Genomic DNA, 18,229 nt, shown 5'->3' on the forward strand with positions numbered 1-18,229 from the left:
CGCTCAAAAGTAATGAAAGAAAAAAAACACCCTTGTTGCACAAATCTGTTTGCGTCTATATGCCTCAAACAGGCTTCAGGCCTGCAATATTTTAATATTTGAGTGAGAAATAACCTCTTTCTCAAAAACTACGTTTCATCAGATGAAGCCGTTCCTCACAATGTTTAAAACTACCCAAAGCTATACATTGCTTGTTACCAAGTAAGTTTTTATGCTAGCAATTACTTTGAGTAATTACCAATTCATCCAGTGCCGTTTAAACAGGGGGTGACAATAACTCTAGGCCCTACTGCTAAAACTAAGGTTTTATATTGACACCATTGGTGTTGTCACAGATAGATACAAAAACAAATCGAAATTTACACCACGATAAGGTGTTAAAATGACACTTACTTCTGCAAAAACAATTACACTCGTGTTATTTTAATAATAACAGCAATAATTGTGGCTCAAGGACACCCTATGATTGCCATTTTTATTCTCTCTTCGGTATCTATTGCGACAACACCCATTGTGTCAATTTTGACACCCCGGTTTTTGCAGTATGTTGCTCAGGGACAAAAGTATTGATAGACTTCACAAGTGTTTTAGTGTAATTTCTGTCCAGGTGTTTATTTCTTGTGATCACCGTCGATTTTTAGATCGGCAATGAATGTAAAACTATTGCTGTGTTATACTTTCTTTGAATTAAAGTGAAGTGCAACATTGTTAATAGCCATTGTGCATAATATGAGCCGATCAAACGGAAGTTGTTTATTGACCAATGTGCGCCGCCCGTACAAATCCGTGTTTCATTTGTTTCATCATCGGTTTACATTCAATATGGCGGCATTATGACGTCACTGCATAGTAAACTGATATTAAAAATGACCTAACACTTTTTCCCCTCCAGCCTCAATGTGAAGTGGAGTATAGTTGAGACAGCAGACCGCACGGAGCCTCGGTAACGCTGCTTAGAGCAATTGGTGAGAAGGTTAGTTATGCCCCTTGGTGCACCATGTGCTCCTCCTATACTACATGTATGTGTAAATCCAACTTTGTTTTTAAGCATGTTCAGTTTTGATACCGCCGATGAGCACAGCGTGCCCCCCCCCCCCAGTGAACGGCAATTATCATCGACTAAACTTAATTTCGAATACTCGAGACTTTAATGTTACAATGTCAACGCCATAACACAGTTGTTCACTAGATTCGTTAGGGTCACGTCACCATCAGCCCATGAACAAAAATGCGCGAATTCCCTCATTTTGCTCATCAGTTGTGTAAGTGTGCACGCGCAATGTACAACTTACTGCGGGTGCGTTCGATTAGCTTCCCTGGGTCGACCCCGCGGTACTCACTCGGGTGAGCCCCCGACAAGAGCTAGTCGAACAATCACACTCGCCCTGTCGTGGTGACGTCATGCACCTCGAGTCGCCCCCAAGTGACCGACTCAACAAGCGAGCACTGGGGGCTGACCCGGATGAGCCCCTTGAATGACGTCAAAGCTATTCGAAAGCACCCTTAGGTTCACGAGAAGTGTATATTAAAACTGTTGCTAAGGAACATAAGTTAACAGCGGATCTCCAACTCTAAATAATTAAACTCATACCATCACAAGGAACAGCAAAATTAATATACCGGTTCATTTCAAGGTCTGTGCTTGTATTTTCAGGCGGAAACAAAGATTTGGGTGACCTGATTAATGTACACACACAATCAATTGTTGACCCAATTGCCATTTCAGATTCAATTCTAACAAACGAAACCAAATCACATGGACCAACTATCCTTTGAACAATTCATCCCAATTATGAGGTCACATCATTGTATATCAAACAATAGCACACGGTTTATGTTTTGTCAGATTTTGTATACGTTAATCTCGGGCTTGTTGGAAGTGTTGTATAACAAATTTTTAGAAACGAACCCTTGAATAAAGAGGTAATTTTTACTCAACATATTTATCTGCGAAGGCTTCGGGCAAGGGTGCTCTTCTTTTAATATTAATTTGCAACTTTGATGACCAACTGAGGCAATATTCAAAAGTTGTGAGGATCTTGTCTTTGACAATACATGTATTACCAAAAGTCTACCCTGTCTTTACATGGCTTAGAGGGATAAGTCTTACCTACTCAAAAAGTCCTCTGAAGCTTTACCAAGTGGTAGGATAATTCCTGCCCAACCAATTTCCGTTCTCTTTACAAAAGTGAGCAGTGCTCACCACCAAAGCATGAATTATTTTCGGACTTTTTGAGTATCATACAAAAGTTGAGTCCATAAGATATCCATACATCTGAAACTTTTTCCACAGAATCAAAAAAATAATTATTTGGCAGCCATGAGTATTGTTTTTTTTATATTTTATTATTAGACAACCTGTACACAATGTTCTAGAAAGCAAAGAAAACCCATCTGATTAGGAAAGAACCCTCTAAACCCACTTCCCATCCAAACAGAGTCACTTGGCCAGCCATACATACAATTTAAGAACTGAATCTAGCAACGCTATTATAAAGTCTAAGGTCAATACTTCAGAGTCGAAAACCGACCCTCATCACCTCACTATGAAACCGACTGACACTTTTCAATTGCGATATTCTCCAAACAGATTCCCTGCACAGAAACAGGAAACTTGAAGCCACCGAATTAATTCACTGATGTACTCGAACAAAATGGCAATCATTTTAATACCCCCAGGCTATAAACAACAATCTTCGACAAAACTGCGAAAATTAAAAACCAGAGAAGATGTCAATTGCTCGGACATTTTGGAATTGATTTTTTTTTTTTTTTTTTGCTAACTTGAAGCCATCAAAACACATTAATATCTGGTCAAGTGATCCATCAAGCGATATAATTACATACAATTGCCTGGGGACATGTTAAATAACCAAGTGTCTTTGATTACCCTTTTGGTCTTAATTGTTACCTGAGTGTGTGGATTTTTTTTTTAATTGGCAAAATGACCTGTCATCGGGTAATGGTAAAATAACGATTGTGTGTAGTTACACGTGTTAAGCAGAACATTTTAAACGTGACTTAGAGTCCGCCATATCAATGTCGCATTTCATTCAATAATAACTGCCACAAACTTAAGTGCTTTCTTACTATAATATCTCCCTGCTCATGTTTTTCCAGTCAACTGCTTATGTTACACGTACCGTAGTTACCTGTTCATGTTTGTGTTGTAGACATCGAGAAAGACTCTGCTATGGTTGAAACGTCAGTCCATTAACGCTTCTTTTTTTTAGGGGGGGGGGGGGTAAATCCTAATGGGATAAGCCATATGATGTCAAACAAGTTCTTTTAACGAGATTCTGCACGGTTGAAAGTTTTATTAAAAAACCGAGTTTAGGGTTCCTGTATTTTGGTGTTAAAGGCACATGACGATAATGGTAGTTTGTACTCAAACATTGTAGCATTAAAACTTACTTGGTAACGAGCAATGCGTGAGATAATATTGTGAGATAACGACTCCCTCTGAAGTAACGTTGAGAAAGAAGTAATTTCTCAATAAATTATTTAAATTGCATCTGAAAGCACACATTTTGTGCGACAAGGGTAATGTATTGTTTTCTTTCTTGTCAGTAACTGTATTATATTAATATCCAGTGTCGTGAGGCGCTGCCTGAGTATAGGCCTGAATGTGATTCACGTGTAATGTCAGCAGAACTTGAGGAGTCCTTGCTCACTCACGGGCTCATAGTAGAAACAGTTTTCAAATCGGGCGATATCAGTGACGTCACTCTCGAGACGGGTCGCACTGTTGAGCTGGCATACAACATGGTCATCAGCCCCTCCCTGCTTCAAGAGATTGAAGGAGCGGCATTGAGGCTCCGACCAGCATGCCACACCACACGCCATGGACTCCCTGACCGGGTAGCTCTTGATCTGACGGTTGAGCAGACAGTAATGTGGTACTTGGTTGAAGATCCTGGCAGGCCGACGCGGGCGGGGAGGTACCTCCAACTCACAAGCAGCAAACTTCACATCATCACACTCTTTATCTCCCCACTTCCCCCCATATTTCTCGGACATCCGCACGCACTCCTGCGACTCCAAATCTGGTTCCGGTCCGGCCCAGTTCTTAAAAGCTGGATCCCCGTTCACCCCGGAGCATAACAACTGCCCGGAATTGTTGAAGATATCCTTGCAGCCGATCCAGAGTTCCACCAGATGTTCGGTTTTATTGTCAACTTCTATCCCCAACTGTAGCTTCATTTCGCGCCAAACAAAGTCATCTTCGGTCTTTGAGTTTGGGACGACCAGATGGGTCCCGAGCTCGGCGCAAGTTTCCGAAGCCCGGTCCCAAGTCACTCTCTCGGGCAGTAAGAGGTAGCAGGACGAGTCCTGCCAGGCAAGCCATCCCGGTGGACACCCGGCTTGGAGCATCTCTACGGGGAGAACAAACAAAACGATTTGTAGCAAGAAATTCTTTTGAGAAGACAATAATCCCGACATTGTCACTTTGCGATGCACGCAAACAGCAAATTTTAAAAAGCCAAACCAAAGGGACAAGATGGCTATCGTGTGTTCCACTGGCCTTTTAGTTGAATAACATAAGAGTATTCAGCTCAAGGTTTATAAGTGTTGGGTAATTAACGAAATTGTTTACTGGTCGTTGCTAGGAAACATGCATTGGTAGTCACAAGGCCCCTTATACGTGACAATAACGTGGCCGAAAAGGACGCCGGGCGTGCTCATCAGTGAGCACAGCCGCATTATGGTAATACACACGGGCAATTACAACAACGGAGTGCCCGCACGCGCCGCTTGGGTAACAACAACACTTTCCAGGATCATTTCACTTGTTAAAACCATACAGCAGGACCTTGCCCTCTATGTTAAAACTAGAACTAGAAGTGTATGAAAGACAGTAGGCCTACTGACTCAATAACTGGCAATAGTGAAGTACTTATTGTGCACAACTTTGAAGAGAATCAGTATTTCGCTATTTATTTCGTTTAATGATTCTCGGGTATAGAGTGGTCTCGAGTCTCTCCCCCGCTCAAAAGGGGAGGGTTATTTCGCTCATAACCTTTATTAAATATTAAATAAACGGAACCTTGACGTCAGATGTTCAGGCTATATTTCTGAATTGATGGCTCGACATTCTGGCTGGATTGCTTCAAAGGGTCCGTTAGCCGAAGTCCCAAAGTCAACTTTATTGACATTGCCTAATCTTTGACGTTTGAGGGCGTCCTGTCTCGTCGACGACTCTCTCTTTACGGGCGACACAGTTTCCCATTAGAAAACTGATTGTGTGTGCATTGGTAGATGCGACAGTATTTCCTTTGGTAAAATGATATGTAGGTCACACGGCGAGCAATATGGCGACAATCACAGAACCAAAGGCTGCGGAAAAAGACCTGGAAAAAAAGGAAGAGATGGAAGAGAAAGATGAAGAGAACGTAGAGAATGGAGAGCTGGTGGGTGAGAAGAAGAAGAAGAAAAGGCGCAAGAAGAAGAAGACAGGTAATGTCTTAGTTTAAACACTAACAGGTTATATTTATCATTATTTTTTAGACACGTTTGCGTTTCTTGCAATGCATGCAGTACGTTTTAAACCAACTTGCTTCACATCGGAAACTAGGGTTGGGGTATGTTTGGAATGCATGCATTGAGCATGGGAATTTCCGAGCATGGCATAGGTCTGTGGTATACAGATTGAGTTTGCACAGTAGCATACATACAATACAGGTTTGCTGGTTAGTGTGTGGTGTGGCACGTTGCCCATATACCGGACAAACGTCTGGGTTTTTGTTTTTGTTTAATTTTATTATTATGAAATATATGAATTTTTTTTATGGTTAGTTTCAATTAATCCTTGGAAAACATGAAAAATAAGACAAGATGTTTGTTTAAAATTTATACTATATTTGATTTTGAAACTAAAATAAATCAAAATTATCTACTCAATCCATTCCATGAATGATCCAGCATTCAGCAGGCCATTTAGTAATTGCTTCAGGGTTTTTTTTTATGAGAAACTCTTCCTCATCTTCTCACCAATTCACTTACAAATTACGATCAGGCACTGGCAGTTCGTTAACCATTGGCCATGTTGGCTGCAGCCATTTTATTGTAAAGCAAGAAACTTGAGTCAAAGACCCTCCCCAAAAATTTAAACACGAAGATACCAATAAAACAATGAAATAGGCTGTAACGAGGTAGACTCGAATTTAATTCAGTGAGTTTAGAGCCAGCATGGCAAATAAACTGAGGAATGTTTCTCACAATGTTTTATGCTATCAACCTCTCCCCATTACTCGTAATCATGAAAGGTATTTTGATGATGATTATTTTGAGTAATTACCGATAGTGTCCACTGCCTTTCACAGTATTTTGTGTCATTGGTCATCATTGTGATTGTTAGTCAAGAAGTATTTTCTTACTTGTTAACACCAAATGAGAAGCCCATCCCTAATTAAGAATCCAACAAAGCCAGAGTAGATGATATGCATCGTGTACATGTAGCCCTATAAATCCAACTTTTAAGCTGACCACTGATAATATCTTCTTTAAACAGTACCACAAAAAGAAATGGAAAAAGAATTCCCCAATTGTGTTATGATTGGCCACTTCCAACATTTCTTTATCTTTTAAACATTGGCAAGGAAAGTGGCATGTCTAGTATTGCAACTTTTTAGAATTGTATCAGTGTTTGTTTAACAAATAAAAAAAATAAAAAAAACGCTTTTGTTTACTATGTAGGAGAAGCTGTAGTGGAAGCTGAAGGGAATGATGGTCAAGTCATTAATGGAGGAGTCGATAAAATCACTGAAAACGTCAAGAAGCAAAGTCTAGATGATGGTAAGAGCAGGGTTCGATTTAGACACCAGCCCGGCGTACGTAATAATAATAAAATAATAATAATTGTGGCTTCTTATAGAGTGCACATGTCCGTCACTCAGTGACGCTCCTGGCGCTGTAACATTATAATTTCCTGCCAGATGTGAGACTACTTTTGAATTATGAGACCTAGTTCTGATAGCATGCCATGTAATGCTTTACAAGGTGCTGTGGCGCAATTTATTGCCGATCGGACCAGGAACACCGGGGCGAGCCCCTTCTCTTTTGGATAAGTACACTGGGTTCTTTTACATGCGTTACATACATGTAACATATGGGACCAACGGCTTAACGTCCCATCCGAAGGATGAGTCACTAGTCAAGAGTGCTGCGGGCTAGTCAAACGTGCTTCTAGCATATTTCTAGCATATTTCTAACCCACCATTTGTTGATAAAGACACACAATTCTTTACATTGTACCTTGCAACAATTTATATATACATCTTTTCAAAGACTTATTTATATCTTTTTTCTTTTTTTTATTTTATTTTTAGCAGATGAAGAGAAAGAAGCAGATGGGGAAGGGGATGGCGAAAATAGCAAAAAGAAGAGGAAAAGGAAGAAGAAGAAGGGCGGAGCTGGAGGCGGAGAAGGGGGAGGAGAGAAGACCAGCGAGGAAGGTGCCTTGGGAAAATCTGGAGCTTCCAAGAAGCAGACTGACCCCCCTACAGTCCCAATCTCAGAATTGTTTCCCGAGGGAGTCTATCCAGAGGGTCAAGTGGTGGAACATCCAGAAGTGAATGGGTAAGAAATGATGTGGTGGTGTCTTCAGTCTTCGGTTCCATTGGTTTGTGGTTGTAAAACACGTTCATTATTAGGAAACTCTTTAAAAATGCAGAGTGGAATTAGCCAGAAAAACTGGAGTTTCTAAATTTGCTGAAAGTGTCCAAAGTGCTGCTTTCAAATATAAATAATTGACAGATACATGTAACCTCCAAATTGTCTGAAGTGTTTGGACAGACGCTTATAAATCAGGGTAAATTTATATGTTCTTTGTTTTCAAATTTTGTCTCGTGATTTGCAGCCGGACCGCAGCTTGGCGTATGATGAGCGAGGAGAAGAAAGCCTTAAACAGCGCTCATAATGATGTTTACAACGATCTGAGGCAGGCTGCCGAGGCTCACAGGCAGGTCCGCAAGCATGTACAGAGCTTCATCAAACCTGGACTCACTATGATTGAAATCTGGTAGGTCAACGTCGTAGGATGATTTACAAGAGGCCATTTGTGAGGTAGATTTTGAATAATATTGGGTACTTCGGTTCGGATCCCGCTTTGGGCCAGAGTGTTGGCTTGTTTTCCAGAAGATACATATAGGGATCGCCAGAGTCGCGCCGAACCAAATAGATGAGGAGCGACTCTAGGTTGACCAAAATCAATTTTAGTAATAGACAAGCCAACTTTTAAAACATAACACTTACATTGGCTCGGCCTATGACAAGATCGACGTGTGAAACCAAGGCCCTGCAGAGTTGTTCCAAACATCTGAAACAGTCAATCTTTTGACTTTAAAGCCCATCAAGTCGGTCCTTACTGTTTCAGACGTCAGACTTTTCATGTACTTCATTCAAAATTTGGTTTGACGGAACTCTGAAACGCCTGTCTGAAACAGGTGCAAGTCTCTGCAGTTTATAAACAAACGAAGCCGGGCGCTGTGAACTTCTCGAATCAACAGTGGGTGGTAAGCTCATCCGGGAATGTTTTTGTCTGCTGGTTGTCCTGGACTAGATTTAAACATCTTCTCTTCACACGCATCTTCTGGTTAAAGTGCAAAGTAACTGGTTTCATTACCAAAAAAGATACAATAATGATAAAAGTAAAGGTGCTTGATTTTGTACTATCCAGTGCAACTCAAATTAGATTCCCACACTACAGACAGTTGGGCTCGTTGTACGTGTACATTTCAAGTTCAATGGTAAGCTTTGGTAGCGAGGATTGTGAAGGTATTACCTTCTCTTACAAAACAATGCAAAAGTTCACCTCCAGCATGGCCAACCTTTTGACGAGGAAAAATGGCACCTACGTGAACATGTACAGGGTTTGTAAAGTGCTTGTATGCCGAAACTAACCCTGCTTAAGTCCTTGTTGTAGATATCATCAACTTTTGTCAAAAGCAGCAATGTTAACATCTTGTTGTGATATTGGCCTTAATGAAATGTCCCCATTGATTCACACCTGATTACATTTTCTGTCACCACAGTGAAAGGTTAGAGACGGCATCAAGGAAGTTGATTAATGAGAATGGTTTGAAGGCTGGCTTAGCTTTCCCGACCGGCTGCTCCATCAACCACTGCGCTGCACACTACACGCCCAATGCTGGGGACTCAACCGTATTACAATATGATGACGTATGCAAGATTGACTTTGGAACACACATCAATGGTAAATATTGTCAAGTTTTCTTATATTAATTTTGGTTTTTACCCATACACCGTTTTGTGTGAGCACTGTACATGTGTGCTCGGTACTATACCGAGTCCTGTGAAAAAAATCTTACATGCATATTAGACCAAGTAAAATAAATAACATAATGCTCGTCCGGACTTTTTGAAAAGTTGGTTAGGGAGGTCCCAGGCGGGCGGGGACGAGCAACATGTTATTTATTTTACTTGGCCTTACTCGGATGGGATTTCAACCCACGACCCTTGCAATTGTAGAGCAGTGTCTTACCATGGAGGAAGAAAGAGGAGGAGCTCGAACGGCCCGCCAACGAAAGAAAACCCTGGCAATGCCCCTGTCTGACCAGTGGAAAAAGATAGGAGACCTCCTGCAGGACAGCTGATTAGTGAGCGCGCTTAGATCTCTTTGTACGGAAGGTGTGGTACCACCACTCTGCACCGTTGCCTTCGTGTAAAGTGGAATCATTGGAGACAAGAATTGTGAATATACACTTCTTCATTTACCGTTTGTGGTGTTAACATGGAAATATCATAGCATATTTTTTACATTTTTTTCCAACTTTCCTGTCACTAGCGGTGGTTCAAAATTTGTGTATTAGCACACGAGGGTGGTTGGTATTCAATTATGTTTTTCGTTTTGGTGGGCGAAAGTGTACTTCACTATTTATCAGGTCTCAAAAATAGTAGTTTTTTTCTTTATTATATCCATACGACATACAACACCATAGTTGCGTGAAGAATCAAGTGCGCACACGCAAACTCACATACCCCAGGTCGCCCATTGTTTGTGTAAGGTACATGTATGTGGGTGATTACGAGGTGTCGATAAACGACCGCGGTACCACGGGTTCGACTTTTGAAATCCCTCTCTTCCTTCCTCCGTTGTCTTACCAACTAGACTACCGAAATTGCCCAATATCTAGAGGCAGTTCAAATCCTATGTTTTTGCAGCACGTACATGTACCACAACTATATGTAATCATGTTAAATTTGCATCGGGTTTGAAAGTTTTCTTTAATTTGCATGATTTCTGTTGATATGTAATTAAAATCACAGATTGTGAAGCTAGCTTGATTATTCGTTCTGATTCAGTAGTATTTATCAGTAGTATTTATAAGAAATGAAAACCAACTGCTAAAACTACGATAAGAGGAGGTCCTTCTATTTTAAATTGCTCATGGTATTGCAGTTATGTTGTTTACTATACACATTATACTTCATATTCTTTTTTCAAAGGCCTTCCGCTCTTCCACAATCTGTTATTTAGAAATTTATGCGTCACATGGGTGTGTATAAACCTTTGTTTAAAAAGTGCGTGACACATGGGCATGACACGGGAGCTTGCACCTGTGCATAAAGACAGTGTTTGTCAGTTTGTTTCGTATTGATTTCTACTGGAGTGTGTTCAGATCCAAACAAACATGAAGAAACAAGGCAGAATATACAATGCGCAGATAAAACAAATTAAGAAAGTGACGAGAGAGGGAACAAAGTTGCAAAAAGAGAATAGACAATCGGTAAATGTTTCTTTAGAAGATGCTGTCCACGGCTTGGGGGGGGGGGTAGAATCTCATCCCACACCGTGTGTGCATAAAGACAGTTTCTTCATTTCTATTGGTTCAGAGCAACGGCCGGGACAGTTGTGCCACATCACGCGATACGCGCGACGCGCACAGCATTCTCTTATAAGGAGTTGTTTACTCGATCGGGGGCCGAGGGCCTTACCATTTCATAGCTGGAGGGGTGTTGTGTTGAAAGAAATCATTGAAAAATGTAAAAATTTGCATTTATTTTACTTTTTGACCAAAAAGTGTTGATGTTTTTTTACCGAAAAGGGATTTATGAATGGGAATCAAAGTGTGTTGAATCGGTTTTCAACTAGTGGTTTAAATCCGCAAAGACCTGGTTCTTGATCAAGAACCAGGTCTCATTGGGTGTAAACCTCTTCACCACACATTGATTCCCTTATATGATGTGAAACATGTTCTATGATACATATGTGTTTGTTGAAGTCAAACCAGAAATACAAAGACACTTTGACGTTAAAACACTTAAATGGGCCTATAACTGTTGCAATTTCAACCCTGGTTTATTCTTTAGGAAGAATCATTGACTGTGCATTCACTGTGGCATTCAAAATACAAAGACACTAAGATATTAAAACACTACTATAACTGTTACAATATCAACCCTGGTTTATTCTTTAGGAAGAATCATTGACTGTGCATTCACTGTGGCATTCAACCCTAAATACGATCAACTCCTGGCAGCAGTGAAAGATGCAACTAACACTGGTATTAAGGTAAGAGCGTCTGTCTAGTTTCATGTCGAGAGTTATTTAGTCATTATATTGCGCCATCATGACATTCACAAGTGGTTATAGACCGCAGGACTTGCATCAGAAGGTTGTGGGTTTGAATCCTGCCAAGCGAACCACTGACTTCACAATGAGTCGAGTTACTGAATCACAGCTTACTGATGTGTGCAATAAGCTAGGGCAGCCATAATGCAGCCATAAGCAGCCATAGTGCACGTGGGGTGACCTCTCATTCACAAAACAGTACTACTGATGGGTTGTGGTTTGTGTAATGATCCCAATGTTGTGTGCATTTCGCGGCACACGCGCATGGGAGGTAAATGATACATTGTATTACTTCTGCAGTGTCCAGGTGTCTGTGGGAGACCACCTGGGCCCTGAAGTCTATGATGGTTTTTTTTTTTCTTCAAAGTTCGGGATCAATTGGGGAATCTTGTGGTTTGTTCTGGGACTTGATATTTTTTGAAACAGCCCTTTGTGTTTGCAAGATGGCTCAATTAGGGAAGACATCGTGAAACTTCATCAAAAAATCATGACGGTACGGTAATCATTTAAGAAATGGTATTGCGATTTTTAATTATATCGAGACGATACGGTAATCATTTAAGAAATGGTATTGCAATTTTTTATTATATCGAGATATCGCCCAAGCTTAGTGTGCAACTCATAATCATAGACTTTCAACCAATGTTTGGATGATGACAGAGATTGGTTGTTGCTGGCTTGGGGTTTCCGTCCCCTTGAGGGAGTTTTGCTGAGTTCCATCGATGAGAAGATCATATTCAAGGGGTCTGGTTGGACCCTGGGGCCAGTTTCACAAAGCAATCAAATTCATCGCAAGACACATTTTCAGTATCACCAAAGTGATTTGTATTGTGACATAACACTTTTCTTAGCAACTATGATTACTTTGAAGTTTAGATCAATCTTGGCTCTTAGTAAAATCACCTCCAGGTCATGTTATACATGTAGATCTTTCCATTGTTGATAAACAAAGTGCACCGATTAGCATGGTCTGCTGAATAATCGCAAAACAATCAATCATTTAAACAAAAAATGGTGACTGAATTGAACCTTTTCGGTAAAGCTGAAATATCTCTTATGACTTGTTGGTTTGTTGTCAACATTAAAGTTTAAATATTTGTGTAACCGCCATCTTTTTTTTTATTTGCATTTATGGCTTTCCGAAGTTTTCAAAACCTCGGTTGGCAAAACCTTGTGCTGTGAGAATAGCAAGGTCTAATGTTTATTTTCCTTTCTTGAAACTCCTATGAATAGGAGGCTGGTATTGATGTAAGATTATGCGACGTCGGTGAGAGGATACAAGAAGTCATGGAATCCTATGAGGTGGAGCTCAATGGGAAGACGTACCAGGTCAAGCCGATCCGTAACCTGAATGGTCACTCTATCGGTCAGTATCGGATACACGCTGGAAAGACTGTCCCCATCGTCAAGGGTGGAGAAGCTACTAGGATGGAGGTAGGTTACTCAAGCATGATATTCTTCCTATTTAAGTCTAATTTCCGATTTTTTAGCCCTAAGTAAAATCGGCAAACTTGTTATTTTAGACTGAACCATGTGCACAAGTACACGGTACGACCTTAGTGGTGGTTCGCTGGCCAAATGCCAGTTGAAGCGGCTGCGGACCAGCTGAAACACCTTGCCAGGTGGTCCGGCTGACCAGTAAAAAATAGAGGGCGTTTCAGAACAATGCGGTAGCATGCGAATAAGCCCCTCTGTTGTTGAAATTATGCAACTAGAAAACTCATCTATACCCTCAGTCACCTTAGGCCCCCACTCCTTTATTTATTTATTTAGACTGCTCTGGGTCTTCTATACCCTCACTATCCCCTCCCACACCCTCACTATCACCTCCCACACCCTCACTATCCCCTGTGCTTGATCCTACTGACACAGTTCAGTGAGCAAACACCCCCCACACACCACCCACGGCTTAAGAGCAGGTTTCACCACGCATCACCAAGCTCCATTTCTGCCTCTCTTTCCCGCTTTCGTGCATCACCAAGCTAATCCGCCTTCACAGTACTTAAGCAGCATGCAGCATCAGAGTCCAGCTTTCTCCAGAAGACGATCAGAGCATACTGATTGAAACGTCGAGTTGAAACCAACGGTTCTTTTCAGAACCACCCCAACTCATTAGAGATAGTCATAACATGGTGTTACCGCAAACCTTTCTATATTACAAAACTAAAAAAAAATTGCCCTGTTGACAAGGCCTTATGGACCAATCTGGATTTAAGATAACATGCCACTAATTATGTATTGTTTGAAGTTTTGCATGATCTGGAGAAATAGGAAAAACTATAAATAAATAGAAAACTTGCGGGTACAACCATATGTAAATCTCTTTTGTGCGAGTGTTGGCTCTGAGAAGAGCCGGTTTGGTCTCGACGTTTGGAACAGTATACTCTGCCAATAATTATTTATTCAATTATTACAGTGTTTCTACTGTCAATTAAAACTTAAAGCAGTTGCTTTCTTTGACTGACTATTTCAGGAGAATGAGTTCTATGCCATCGAGACTTTTGGCAGTACAGGAAAGGGAGTGGTACATGATGACATGGAATGCTCGCATTACATGAAGAACTTTGAAGTTGGACATGTCCCACTGAGGTAAGCCAGCTTAAAGGGAAGGTACATATGTTTGGTAATTGTCAAAGACCAGTCTTCTCACTTGGTGTATCCCATCATAACCATAAAATAACAAGCCTGTGAAAATTTGGGCTCAATTGGTCATCGAAGTTGCGAGAAAATTATGACAGTAAAAACACCCATGTTGGACGAATTTGTGTGCTTTCAGACAAGAACTAGAAGTCTTTTATTATTTTAGTAAGAAATTACCTCTTTCTCAAAAACTACATTACTTCAGAGGGAGTCGTTTCCCACAATGTTTTACACTATCAACAGCTCTCCAATGCTCGTTACCAAGTCAGTTTATAAGTTAATATTTATTTTGAGTAATTACCAAACGTGTACCTTCCCTTTACACACTCGAAGGGTGTCTCAAAGCACTTCCAATATTATCACCCCTGATCACTGGGCCAAATTCATTCCTCAAATCATCTCATTTTTTTTGTCCTTGTCGTGTCCAAGTCCTTGTCTGTCTCAGGGAAATGCACAAAAGCATTATGCTTAACATTTTTCCCTGCATGTTGACTAGCACGTATATCCTCTATAGTTATTATCTTTGAAATAGCCTATTTTGTACATTGTAATGCAGTTAAATTATCTGGCGTACATATTTCATTATTATACTCATTGTTATTTGTTTTCAACTGTATGCTTAATTGTTATTGTCGAACAGGAGCACCAAGCTTGAGTTTGGTGCTCTAAGTATTTTCTACCATGAAACTACTTGACTCTGTTATCATTTTTTACAAGACTGGTTTACTTGCAGTTCATTCTGTACATATGTAGTTTTCCAAAGTCCATATATTATTGTGTCTTCATTTGAGTTGTTTTTTCCCAATCCTGGATTTACATACACTGTACTAACGTTTACGGTTATCACTTTGTGTATGAAAAAGCTTTTCGAGCACCATGGCAGCCCAGAGCTGAATTCTACCCGCGGGATCTGTAAAGTGCATTGTTATTTTAAAATAAGGGAATCAATGTGTGGTGAAGAGGTTTTCAACTAGTGGTTTAAACGCAACGAGGCCTGGTTCTTGATAATTTTACCGAGACGCAGTCGAGGTAAATTATCAAGAACCAGGCCTCGGCGGGTTTAAACCACTAGTTGAAAACCGATTCAACACACTTTGATTGCCATTCATAAATACCTTTTCGGTCAAAAAACATCAACAAGTAAAATAAATGTAAAAATTTTAATTTTTCTATGATTTCTTTCAACACATCACCCCTCCAGCTATGAAATGGTAAGGCCCTCGGGTAAACAACTCCTTATAAGAGAATGCTGTGCGCGTCGCGTGTATAGCGTGATGTGGCACAACTGTCCCGGCCGTTGCTCTCGACCAATAGGAATGAAGAAACTGTCTTATAATCACAGGTGCAAGCTCGCGTATCACGCCCATGTTTCAACACTTTTTACTGGTCATAAACAAAGGTTTATACACGTGACGCGCTCTCCACCATAGGAATAGCGAAATTGTCTGAGGTATTTGTGAATGCACTTTATAATGTAAGAACTACATGTAGTTATTACTATTATTTTCTCGGTTATTTAATTCCATGTTTTATTTATGTTCTGTCTGGCATCCAGGATGGCGAGATCGAAGAACCTACTGCATAAAATCAACAGTAATTTTGGCACGTTGGCATTCTGCAGACGGTGGTTGGACAGGATCGGAGAGACAAAATACCTGATGGCATTAAGGAATCTATGCGAATCAGGTAAGGTTACTTCAGCCTTTGTGTTCCATGTGGTTGATATTTAGTGGTTAGACTGCAGGACTTGCAATCACAAGGTTATGCGATCGAATCCTACCAATCTAATGACTGACTAAAGCAATCGCACAACATCGGTAAACGGTATTTTTTAAAGGCCCACACTTTGTGTATCACAACTTATATATAAAATAACAAACCTGTGAAAATTTAAGCTAAATTAGTCTTCGGAGTCATGAGAAAATAACTGGAAAACCCACCCTTGTTTCTGCACGTTTCAAAGTGTCATGACATGTGTTTAAAATAAATCTGTTATTCTCGATATCGAGAGTGGATAATTGCTTTTATGTTTTCTCAAAAAGTAAAGCATTTCATGGAATAATATTTCAAGTCTTTCACCATTACCTTCTGTAAACCCTGTAAGTTATTTGTAAATCTGTGAACTTATAATTTTTGTTCTGTTCAGAAAGTGTCCAATGGCTTTAACATTGACTAGAATAAGTGTTGTCGTAAATGAGTCACATTTTCTTGATCTGTGCATTTCATAATCATAGATGTCGAACCAATGTTTGCATGAGAGAGAGAGATTGGCTGTAGCCAGCTTGGTGTTATATCCCCTTGTTGGAGTTTGTTGAATTCCCTTGACAGGAAGATCGTTGTCTGAAATAGTACGGGACTTTCATATAGCGCTGGTATCTACATGTACATGTACCAATTTTGCGCCACAGCACCTTGAATACCATTACATGGCAATATGTGAAGTATTACATGTAGGTCTCCTATTTCAAAATGTAGATCTGCATATCTTGCAGGAAAACAATGGAGCGCTTTGATAACACCCTTTGGGTCTGAGAAAGCACTATACAAGAGCTTATTATAAATATTATACAAGAGTCAATCCCTGTGTTTTTTAATCATCTTTGAAAATAAAAGATGAAGACAGAGTTTGTCTCTTCTGACTTGATTTCTCAAAACAGGTGTGGTTGAGGCCGTAGTTAAATAATTACTTTTTGTTTTGTTCTTCTTTTGATGCTACAGGGTTAGTAGACGCCTACCCGCCACTATGTGACATCAAAGGCTGCTACACAGCTCAGTTTGAGCACACGATCATGCTACGCCCGACCTGTAAAGAAGTGGTAAGCCGAGGTACCGATTACTAGGCAGGCTAGTGTGACCTGCAGCCGATTTCACGAAATCCTGTCTCGAGTTAGGACGAGTAACACATTCTTACCTAGGATGGGTTCAATGCGTCTTAACGTCTAAGGATACGGAACTGAGCTCAACGAGTTTGGTGAAATCGACGGCTGCTCTTTGAAGAGTCCAAATATCAGAGACTTTAAAACATCCTGATGTACCTGAATGCGGGAGAAGAACAGCTTTCCGATGATATCCAACACTTGGGGTTCGTGTATCAGTAGTATATGTTTGATGATTAAAAGAGTTTGTTTAATTCAATCGGCTAATTCCTGCTCTAGTTTTTGAAATGGCACACTGCGGCCCGGAACCTCATGTAATGGCTAAGCAAACTTATGTGCTGGTAAGCACAGAATGGATTGTGCTTAGCAGAAACCCGTCACCAGCCAAATGACTTTACATCATGCACATTTTCAACCGGGAACTTAACTCTTAACTCTTTTAAGTGCAAAGGTTGCACGTGAATGATTTATTTGATTTACTTGTCATTGTCGAACATGTACGATCTATTTTCTGTACTAAAATAATTTCAACAATCGTACATGTACGCCCCATCATATACATGTAGATAATAAAGCAAGAGGGCATTATCTCTCACACTAGAAATACTGTTGACTTTGAGATGTACCAAATCAACACACATTTTGACAGATAGGAAAGACTTTCCGTTTTCTTTTTGTTTTGCGAAAAACCTCACAAAGCTGGGCATTTTAGGTTTGGTACACACAAAAAACTTGAAGTTGATCAATACTGTGTACTCAGTTGAGCTCAGTTTTCACAAATGTTGGAGCAGTTCATGTTTTGGTGATGAGCTGCGTGGATGTATGGCACTGATAATGTAGATCATTTAGAAAAATCTAAAATATTGTTAGAAGTGACAACCAGCATGTTCATATCAAAAAGTTACAGAAGTTTCACTTGAAAGCTTTATAGTTTTTTTTTTTTTATCAAATGGTTTTTCTGAAATTGTTTTGAACCCTTAAAACTACCTAATCACTCATTTAATTCCAGTTCAGGTGAAGCATGCATCTAAAATAGACTAGTCCCTTAAAAAGGTAAACAAAAACACGTTGCCTTGGATCGGTCGAGTTGGTCTTCAAAAAAGTTTGTAACAGTTTGATA

General features: G+C 40.2%; 2 protein-coding genes across 3 annotated transcripts; one reads left to right on the forward strand and one right to left on the reverse strand.

Moving 5' to 3' along the window:
• The first annotated feature begins 891 nt into the window (after positions 1–891).
• Positions 892–18,229, forward strand: LOC117307096 (methionine aminopeptidase 2-like). 2 transcript variants are annotated; one of them, XM_033791755.1, is made up of 11 exons: positions 892–973; positions 5,296–5,457; positions 6,697–6,795; positions 7,329–7,578; positions 7,859–8,020; positions 9,033–9,214; positions 11,439–11,533; positions 12,827–13,027; positions 14,067–14,182; positions 15,789–15,919; positions 16,952–18,229. In XM_033791755.1, exons 2-11 carry the CDS (start codon positions 5,313–5,315, stop codon positions 17,071–17,073), a joined length of 1,503 nt encoding a protein of 500 aa, XP_033647646.1. In that variant the 5' UTR covers positions 892–973; positions 5,296–5,312; the 3' UTR covers positions 17,074–18,229. The 2 variants fall into 2 exon arrangements, with proteins under 2 accessions (XP_033647646.1, XP_033647647.1); XM_033791756.1 differs by having other exon boundaries at positions 7,332–7,578.
• LOC117307434 (C-type lectin domain family 3 member A-like) lies at positions 3,646–4,509 on the reverse strand. The gene has a single exon (XM_033792184.1). The coding sequence runs from the start codon at positions 4,441–4,443 to the stop codon at positions 3,646–3,648; it is 798 nt and encodes a 265-aa protein (XP_033648075.1). The 5' UTR covers positions 4,444–4,509.

This window comes from Asterias rubens, chromosome 2 (assembly GCF_902459465.1).
Source record: "Asterias rubens chromosome 2, eAstRub1.3, whole genome shotgun sequence".
Taxonomy (NCBI): Eukaryota; Metazoa; Echinodermata; class Asteroidea; order Forcipulatida; family Asteriidae; genus Asterias; species Asterias rubens.